The sequence below is a fragment of the Camponotus vicinus genome, unplaced genomic scaffold (genome assembly GCF_025532165.1).
Source record: "Camponotus vicinus isolate PSW18456_S1 unplaced genomic scaffold, iyCamVici1.0 SCAF_4, whole genome shotgun sequence".
In the NCBI taxonomy this organism is placed as follows: domain Eukaryota; kingdom Metazoa; phylum Arthropoda; class Insecta; order Hymenoptera; family Formicidae; genus Camponotus; species Camponotus vicinus.
This window is the reverse complement of record NW_028141976.1, coordinates 16602458-16612539: the sequence shown is the minus strand read 5'-3', so window position 1 is coordinate 16612539 and position 10082 is coordinate 16602458. Positions and strand designations below refer to the sequence as shown.

General features: G+C 33.9%; 2 protein-coding genes across 2 annotated transcripts; both read right to left on the bottom strand.

Moving 5' to 3' along the window:
* Positions 1 to 280: 280 nt before the first annotated feature.
* LOC145970089 (uncharacterized) lies at positions 281 to 3017 on the bottom strand. The gene has a single exon (XM_083096545.1). It carries the CDS (start codon positions 3015 to 3017, stop codon positions 540 to 542), a length of 2478 nt encoding a protein of 825 aa, XP_082952671.1. The 3' UTR covers positions 281 to 539.
* LOC145970090 (uncharacterized) lies at positions 2821 to 3560 on the bottom strand. The gene has a single exon (XM_083096547.1). It carries the CDS (start codon positions 3558 to 3560, stop codon positions 3024 to 3026), a length of 537 nt encoding a protein of 178 aa, XP_082952673.1. The 3' UTR covers positions 2821 to 3023.
* Positions 3561 to 10082: the final 6522 nt, after the last annotated feature.

Below are 10082 nucleotides of genomic sequence, written 5' to 3'. Positions count from 1 at the left end.
ATAATATATAAAGTGTATAGAGTGTAAGGTGTAAGTTATACAGTACTTGAATGGAATAAAATAAAATAAAATCTAAATCTAAAATCTAAAATCTAAAATCTAAAATCTAAACTTTAGCGTAACAGGCGGGGAAAGTAATATGAGATATTATAAAATAAAATAAAATAAGATAAGATAAAATTGGATTAAATTAAATTGTAACTGCTGATAAGAGTAAAATAAAAGTAAAATTAAAATAAAATCAAAATCAAAAATAAAATAAAAATATAATGAAATGAAAATAACGTTGCGAATAAGAAAACATTATCTGTCTTAGCTCCTATCTAATCTAATCTAGTCTAATCTAAATGAGTAAAATGTTAAATGTTATGTATTATATGTTATATGGAGTGTGTAAAAACTCTTAGATCTCCCTTTGTAGTTTAGTAATTCTTTGTGTTCTATCTTTATTATCTTTGGTATCTATGGTATCTTTGGTTTCTTTGGCATCTTTGGCTTCCTATTTTGTTGTTGTTCTTAGTCATTATTACTTCTTGTCTCTATCTTTCGTTGCACCTCGGGTTTCCTTGCCTTGCGATGGTTTTATCCGCCTTCTCCGTCCTCTTCTCTTCTCGTATCTTGTCTATTTTTCTTATTATATTCAATCCGTTTCCCTCCTCGCTCAAGAATTCTTCCATTGATATTTCGTCTTTTGTTGCTTCACATTCCTTTAGTACATGCTTTAGGCTTTCTTCTCCTTTTCCACATATCCTGCATTCTCTTTCTGTCTCCTCCTTCCAGTAGTATCCTCCTCTCACTTCGCTACTACATCTATATCTTGCAATTCTGCTCCTATCTTTCTTACTCTTTTTTCCTTTCAGATAATTCGGTACTCCTTCTGTCTTTATCTTTTTATATATATCGTTATATCTTGAATCCTCTGTTTTCCTCTTCCTCTCTTCTTTTTGTCGTTCTTCAATTCTTTCCATTATCTTTTCGGATATCTCTGTCTCCCCTTCTTCTCTCTTCTTTTTCAGTTCTTCTTTACCCATGTCTGCCTCCTCTAGTATCCTTCTCCTTTTCTTTTCCCATTTACTTTCTTCTCCACTTTCTCTCCTTTTCTCTATTTCTTTCATACATTCTATTATTATCTTCTTCTCCGATTGCCTTGCCTTTTCTTCATATTTTATTGCTCTTTTTATGGCCTCCGTTCTCAGTTCCTTCATTTTTGTTTCTTCTTCCAGTATGTAGTTTGGTGTCCTCCTGTCTAGTTTCAGTATCCATTTTATATATTTCCTCTTTATTTTCTCCATCCTTTCTTCGTTTCCCCATCCCCATATCTCTGCCCCGTATAGAGCCACGCTTCCTACTAACGCATTAAACATCTTTATTCTTCTTTCGTAGTCGTCCGCGAATATCCTTTCTCCTATGCTCCAGGTCTGCTTCATCGCCACCATCGCTCTTCTCATTCTTTCTACTATATGTTTCTCCGCTCCGCCGTTCTTTTGCATAATGTAACCTAGGTAGTTCATTTCTTTTACCTCTTCTATTTCTTCTTCTCCCCATTTCCATTCTCTTCTCTTTGTGCGTCCTCTTCCTTTCTCGAATACCATTACCTTTGATTTCCCTGCGCTTAAGGTTAATCCTTTCTTGTCAATGTATCTTTTAAATCTTTTCATCATCCCTTTAAGTTCTACTTCGCTTCTCGCCATCAACACAATATCGTCTGCATATGTTATCGACCATAGTTTCTCTTTTCCTATCACTACGCCTCCCGTTTGCTCCTTTTTCATTTCTCTTTCCAGATCCATTATGTATATATTGAATAATGTTGGACTCATGGGGCATCCTTGTCTGACTCCGCATTTCGTCCAGAATTCTTTGGACTTTCTATTTCCAACCTTTACTATATTCTTTGTCTCTTTGTATGTTTCCATAATTCTCCTTCTCAGTCTCTCTCCGATCCTTGCCTCCCTCAGCATCTCTCCTAGTTTTGCTCTGTCCACTCTGTCGAATGCTGCTTTGAGGTCTGCAAAGAAGGCAAAGATCTTACCTTTATTCTTTGATAATTCTCTGTTGACTATGTAGTTCAGTGTGAAGATTGCATCTGTTGTCCCTCTTCCTGTCCTGAAACCGAATTGTCCCTCCTCCATCCTTTCCTCCGCCACCTTCTTCATCTTTCCGTTCAGTATGCTAGCATATATTTTATATGCCGTATCCATTAGTGTTAGTCCCCTATAGTTCTTCGCCTCCTTCCTGTCTCCTTTCTTGTATATTGAGCTTATTATCCCTTTGGTCCACTCCTCCGGTATTCCTCCTTCCTTCCAGATTTTGTTCAACAATTTAAACAATACTTCCCCTACTTCTTTCGGCATTAACCTCCATGCTTCGTTCTCTATTCCATTTTCTTCCGGTGCTTTCCCTTTTTTCAGCTTCTTTAATTGTTCTATCATTTCTTCTCTAGTTATTTCTTCTTCTTCTTCTTCTTTGTAACATTCCTCCCTTTCTTCTTGTACTTTTTCTTCTTCCTTCTCTTCTATTGTCCACCTCTCCTCCATTCCTCCTAGTAATTCCATGAAATGTAGTCTCCAATCCTCCGTACTTATTTCTTCATCTACTCCTTCTCTCTTCTTTCTGTATCTGTTTATATATCTCCATGCTTCTGCCTCTGTTTTGATTAATCTTATTCTTTCTTCTTCCTCTTTCTTATGTTTCTCCTTTTCTTCCTTACACCATATTTTATATTCCTTTCTTCTTTTAATATACTCTTCTCTGTCTATCTTGTCTCTTTTCACTTTCCTAAGTGTCTTTCTTAGCTCCCTTTTCTTCATCTTCCATTCCTTGCTGTGCCATTCTCTTTTTCCGAACTTCCATGGTATTATCTTCTTCTTGATTTTCGTAATCGAGTTATTTACTTTCCCTTCTAATTCTTTCCATATCCGCCCATTCTCTTCTTGTGTGCATTGCCATCCTTCGCATTTTTCGTGATATTGCATCACTCCTTCTTCCGTCCAAACGCTTTTCTCTTTTATTATCATGTCACTTTACTTTCCTCTTTTCCTTTCCATCCCCGTCAATTCCACCTCTATTGGCATGTGGTCCGATTCAGTCCTGTTTCCTTCTCCTACCATTTTAACCTCTTCTATAGCTTTGTCATTTGTTATTACGTAGTCTATGATTGACGCTCCTTGTTCCCCGATATACGTCCATTCTCCCTCTTTTCCATAACTGCCATTAAGAATCATCCAGCCTCTTTTCCTGCATTTGTTTATCAATATTCTTCCTTCTTTATTTATCTCCTTGTCCTTTGATCTTCTTCTCTCTTCTTCTTCCTCCTCTCCTGATCCTACCGGTCCTCCTTCTTCTCCCGTTCTCGCGTTGAAATCTCCTCCCAGCATGAGATGGCTCTCCTTTTCCTCCTGTATTTCCTTCATTATTGCTTCTAGAATTTCTTCGATATTTCTGCTATAAAGTGTTACAATTCTCCATTTGTTTCTATTATGCGTTAGATTTATCTCCATTGCCTCCTTATTAATTTCTTTTACCTTTACTCCTTTCAGTTTCTTGCATATTGCTGTCATTATCCCTCCTTTGGCTCTGCCTCTCTTATTTTCTTTGGTTGCTGGAATACAGAACCATTCGAATTTGTTTGGCAATCTGTTTCTGATTTTGTTCCATGTGTATTCTTCCAGCCATGTTTCAGTTAAGCCTATTATATCAAATTCTTCTAAGTATTTCCATGTCTCTTCGCATTTGTTTATTACTCCAGCTGTGTTCCAGAAGCAGATTTTTAGGCCTCTTTCCTCTTCTTCTCCTCTCTCTTTTCCTTGTCCATCGCGCCTTCACTCTTTGCCTCCTCCTCTTTCTTCCAATTGTTCTTTTTTTTCATTCCAGCTGTACCATTTTCCTCTCATATATATTTTCTTGTATCCTACTTTTACTCTTCCGTCGCCTTTTTCTCTTTCTTCTCTTGCTAATTCTCTCAGTCTTCGCTGTATCTCTCTTTCTTTCCTAGTTAGGTCGTTATCTATTATTATTCCTTTTTTCAATTTATTCTTTTTCTTCATCACGTTGTTCTTTTGTTCCCATTTGTTTATTTCAGCAATTATTATCTCCTTGCTCCCTCTCACTTCAATTTTGTTCGCTCTTTTTATCTCTACGTTTACTTCTATGTTTTCTTTGATGTATTCCGTTATCTCTTGTTCCAGATTTTTTGTCTTCCAACTTACTCCTCTGATCACTATATTATTTTTCCTCTCGTTCCTTTCCTTTCTCTCATTAATCCATTCTAGTTCTGCTATTCTTCTCTCCAGCATTCCTTTTTCTTTCGACCATTCTTCTCTCTCTCTTTTTCTTTCTTCTGCTCTCTCTTTCCTTTCTTCCGTCATTTGTTTTTTTATCTCTTCCATCATTTCTTTCCTTATCTCCTCCATCACCATCGTTAAATGTTCTTTCATTTCTGTTACCGTTTCGTCTTTGCAAGCTCTCATTATTCCTTCTATCTTCCTTTCTGTATCCGCCTCTGAGTCCCTGCTCATCCCGAAATTTTCCAACGTTTTTTCTTTCGGTTTGTTTTTGCTTCCCGCCGGTCTGCCCACCTTCGCCATCTGTTGCATTCCTTTCGAACTTTCTGACCTTTCTTCCTGATCTCTTTTGTTACCTACCGACTATCCTCGCCGGCTTCTCTTCCCTACTTTCTCTGCTTTTCCTTTGAGGTTATTTCTAACCTCTACAGCCGCCTTCTGACTTTTTCCTTGATTTTTCTGTTTTCCCGTCACCTCCTCTTTCTTCTTCACTTCCTCGTTTTCCTTTTATCTTCTGCTCACTCACTTCACTCTCCTTTCGGCTCAGCTCCTCTTTTTACACAATTTTCACTCTCTTTTACTTTCCTTCTAAACTACTAGTACTTTCCTCTATCGCCTGTCAACCGGAAGTCCATATACCAATTATTTAATAAATGTATAATTATTCTATAATTAATATATATTTAAGTTAATATATAATTTATAATTCTATATCTGTTAATTCCAGAAACATAATATATTCCTTGTTCTAGTATGTACATAAAATATCTCGGCAACGAATAAACAATAACACAATATTTTACTTTGTATAGCGTCCTATTGTTTATATAAAGCTTGTTATCATTCACTCGATGAGACTCGAGAATTAAACTAGTGATACGAGAGAGAAAGACGCTCCATAAATTGAATATATTTGACTTTTGACGGCATATAGCAAGCTATTACTTAGTTACTATATGTCGCGATCCTGTTATCATTCGCACGACGAATTCCTTTTAGATAGCGACAAATATTGAAATGATTTATTATAATTAAAGATTAATTATCTTGTGATGGCACGAAATTAATATACATATATAATATATTCTGACAATAAATTTTTATCGAAGCGGGATTATTTATTATTGCGAGTAAAAATCAATGTGTGCGTGTATGCGTGTGAAAAACAGGAATTCAAATTATAAATTATCTTTTTGTTGCGATTTTTAGATAATAATTATTTCTTTAATAACATATAAAATCAAATATATTTCGTCCGTAATACTTTATCGTTCTACTTTTTGATTAGATAATTTGCACATCGAGAATACATAATATAAAACATTTAAATCGTACAATCGAATAATTAGCATAAAGGCTCTGTGAGTCAATTGCTTAATAAATAATTATAATCTACAATCTGAAATACTTTTGTACACGCACCGGCAGGAATGGCATCCCGGTATGCTTGTGTGACGCCCACTGACGTCACACTCACACAAGCGAAGCGCGCATGTACGCGGGCCGGGTAGAGTAGTGCGGGGGATTCCGATGTTGCGTCCTTCGCGTACGGCACAAGAGCGAGAGAGAAAGCACTATAAGACGTGATACCGAGTTAGAGGTGTCCGATAGCCGTCTCTCTCGCTCGACGCTCGAACGAGAGAGTGCGAGCGAGACAGCTATATACCGCGCGGGACACCGCGCTGTTTCTATACGTGTCTTGTGCGCTCTAGTATCGATATGCGTACTTTTCTTTCTTTAAGAAATGCGGCTTAACCGTGTGCACTACAAGTCGGCATTCATTTCTGTTAGATTAAATAATAATTAAATTATATAAAAAAATAAAATTTAATGAACAAATTCTTAGCTCGCGTACGTGCGCGCTTTGTGTGTGTGCGTATGACGTCGACCATCCACGCATACATACCGGGACACCAGTCCTGCCGGTGCGTGTACTTTAATATTTCGCGTATATATATGTTAAAATACGTAAAATATTTCGACAACAAATCGAGACAATAACATAATGTTCGGCCTTGACGTATAGCGCGCTATTGTTTACATGTCACGGCCTTGTTATCATTCGCACGACGACACTCGAACAATAAGGTAGTGCTGCGAAACGCTTTGTATAAGTCGAATTCTTTCTCTAAACGCGATCGCGACGATCGAAATATAATTCGCTATGATTATCATAATTAATAATCTTATTAAATTTTTGATAAATACACGCGCGCGAAATTATATTGTTATAATGATAAATCTCTATCAAAGTGCTATCATCCATTACTGCGAGTAAAAATCAAAACGCGCGAATGACGATAGAAATATCACACGTATAAGTGCGGGAATGCCGTTAAAAGTATCGCGCGTCATGAGAGAAGAGGCTTAGGAAAGGCATCGGGCATCGGTGGAGCAACTCTATTGTAAGTAATTTATCACTTATATATAATTATTTATTAATTGCGTACGCGTGATTTAAATTAAGTTTAAATTAGTCGCGTAATTTGATTTATTATTTACATGACATAAACAAGAAAAAAATTAGAAAAAAGATTTTTACATAAAACCTATAATCTAAAAATTTATTTCCAAATAACTTTTAGTAGAATTATTAAACAAATAAGTAAAAAAATTTTAATATGTAAAAATGGTTCGAATGATACAAATCTAATAAAAAATAAAAAAAGGCTAGGAACCAAAGACGCAGGTAATGGTGTGTGATAGTAATAATATATTATGATAGAGAAACTTTGTAAAGTTATTCCACTTACATACAATAAGAAGCGTCAAAATATATGTTTAAAGTGTGCTGTCGACGACGTTTCGACTTGCTCTGGATCCTTTTTGAAGTCAAATAAATATTATTTGACTTTGTCGAGACGTCATCGACAACACACTTTAAACATGTATTTTTGCGCTTCTTATTGTAAGTGGAATAACTTTACAAAGTTTCTATCATAATATATTATTACTATCACTCACCATTACCTGCGTCTTTGATTCCTAATCTTCTTTTATTTCTAATTATTAAATAATTGTTTTTATAAAATTATTTCAAAATTTATAAAATTGTTTCTGCTTATTATTATATGAGTCGAATGTAAAATTAAATGCATACAATAATAATTTTTGAAATATTAATTTTTTTGAGCGTAACTACAATTTGGATCTTTTTTGTATGTTACAGATTTTGTATGTTATAGATTTTGTATGTTAAAGATTTTTATCAAAATCATATTTAAGTTCATATTTAAGTCTATTTAAAAATAGTTTTACAATTTAATTATAAATTAAATATTTTTCCAAATTTTCTATATATCTGCTTATTATTTTACACATCAGATATAAAATTCAGCACGTACAATAACTCTGCTATTGCATATCAATGTTAGTGAGTAATAAACTTTCATTTAATTTTGAGCATGGATTTATAGAAATTGTAGGTAGGTGCTTAAAATGGATGGGCTAAAATAGATTAAGTCGAATAACTTTTAATAGGTTTTTTTAATATGCATTAAAGCATATTATAAGTATAATTTAAGAAAGGCACTAATTTTATTAATTATTTGTAATAGTAACAACTTTTATTTTTATTTTTATTTTGTGCCGATTTTGTCTTAATTTTTTATAGCACATCTATCTGCGGTAAAATATTAGAAAGCTTTATTTTAGTTGATGTAAAGCCAAATTATTGATCAATTGAATTTTATATAATGTAAATGTTGAAATTTTTAATTTTATTTTAATTTAAACAAATTATATATTATAAATAATATTATATATTATTATAAAAATTCCAATCAATTAATTTTGATTGATAACGGCGTTATATTAATTAAAGCAAATTTATATTAAAACGACACATGACAAACAGTCATATCTTATTATAAATATAAAATTATTCTCGCCGCATAAAATTATTCTCACCAGCGATAATAATTAACTGAGAACGGGAGGAATGTCTCTTTTTCATCGATCTTCAATAAATATTAAGAAACTATATATCTGGCTAGGCCTAGTCAGAATGCGGTTAAGAAAGATAAGCCCAATACTGATCTGAAAATTAATTAATTTGAGCATAATAATAACTACGATAAATAATCAAAATTAGTCAGCGGATGTAAAAAATACACTAGAAAAAAATATGCATGTGTTATTGCGTATCTATATGTAAGGGTATATAATCTGAATAGAACAAGTGTCTAAAATAAATAGAGAACGAAAAACATATCGGTGCATTAAATTAAAATGCAATCGGGTTGTAAATAAGAATAAAATATTTCACGCTTATCTGCGATAATAATTAACTAGTAACACAGAAGCAGTTTTTCTTTTTTCTCTTTAATAAAGATCAAAGCTACATCTCTAGCTAGATGTAGCCATGGATATACATGTGTTTATGTGGAAAATATATGTATTTACGTATTTCTACGTCTATCGGCATATAATTAAGAATGCTATGAATGCATTCGATTACGGTATGCGAATATGATACATGATTAGAATAATACAAATTTTACCTTTTCGATGATATCTCCATCCTATTTACCAGGCGGAGACTTGAGTACTCCAATGAACTTGAGAGCTATATCGATGGTAATTATCGAATTAGAGATCAAAGGGGAAGAATCAAATCAAGAGAGATATCCATATTACGTGTCATGAACTATTTCATATTATCATCAGTTGAGTGAAATGCGGATCTGGAGTCTTTAGAAATTCGCCGCGACAGCTACTCGATAAATGCGATGCAGGCGAGAGGCTGCAACGGCGACGCTTGCCTGATAATCGATTGAACATTTGTTCGGTAGACTGGAAGTACCCGATACTCTCTCGAGGAGAGGTAAAAGTGACGCGCAAGCACGACGTTTCCTCGTCACGGAAGCGGAAAGTGGCACCGATTTGACGGGAACGATGTCTTTGCAACACGACGAACGAAGTAAAAATCCGCGTAAGTATCGCGAGACATCTTCTCTTTGAGAGAAACTTTCCCTGCGTCGTCCAATTCCACCTTTGTTCTCAAATCACGCATGCACAATTAACGTTCCGCATCTTTTAACGCGAAAGAGTTCGTATAAATTAGAATAATTGGTTCATAAATATTGTATTATCACGTCGCCTTTTTTCATGATTATAAAATATTAATTTTGGAGATTTTTAACAAGAATAATAACAAGATGCTGATAACATCTTGCATATATATGTAATATTTAAAACGTACAATTTTTATTTTTAATAAGAAAAAGTAATAATTATCTCAAATGAATTAATTTCTTAGAAATCTTAATTAAAATTCTTTTATTTTAAGATATCGAGCACAATCATATCGACTACATACATACTTTCTGCATTGAAATATGCAATTTATATATATTCGGTGTAATTCGTGAAATAAATATATTTAAATAAATAATAAATATATTTCTATGAAATATTTCTCATAAAATTATTCTTTTTTTATATAGAATTATTGATGATTTTGTTCTACGCCAAGTCAAACGATGTATTAATGTTCTCTACATACTTTCAAATTTTCCTTGAGCTACCTAACACGTGGCTAGAGTTAGTTAGTTCCAGAATGAATAAGTATTCTCAGTGGATCTTCCACCGGATCCTTATCTTTTTGCGCGGATATACGATACATCTTACACGAATCATGTAATGAAATCTTGCGCGCGATGTTGTAATGAATGTCGTGATGAATCTCACGTCGATCGAATCTTAGATGAAAAATCCTACTGGTTTTACGAGAGAGATCATAACGACGATATATCGTAATTTAGAAATCAACTGTAATATTACTGTAAATATTATTCT

Coding starts and splice junctions, on each gene's coding strand:
- LOC145970089 (XM_083096545.1), bottom strand. CDS start 3,017: ATGATAATAAAAGAGAAAAGCGTTTGGACGGAAGAAGGAGTGATGCAA.
- LOC145970090 (XM_083096547.1), bottom strand. CDS start 3,560: ATGACAGCAATATGCAAGAAACTGAAAGGAGTAAAGGTAAAAGAAATT.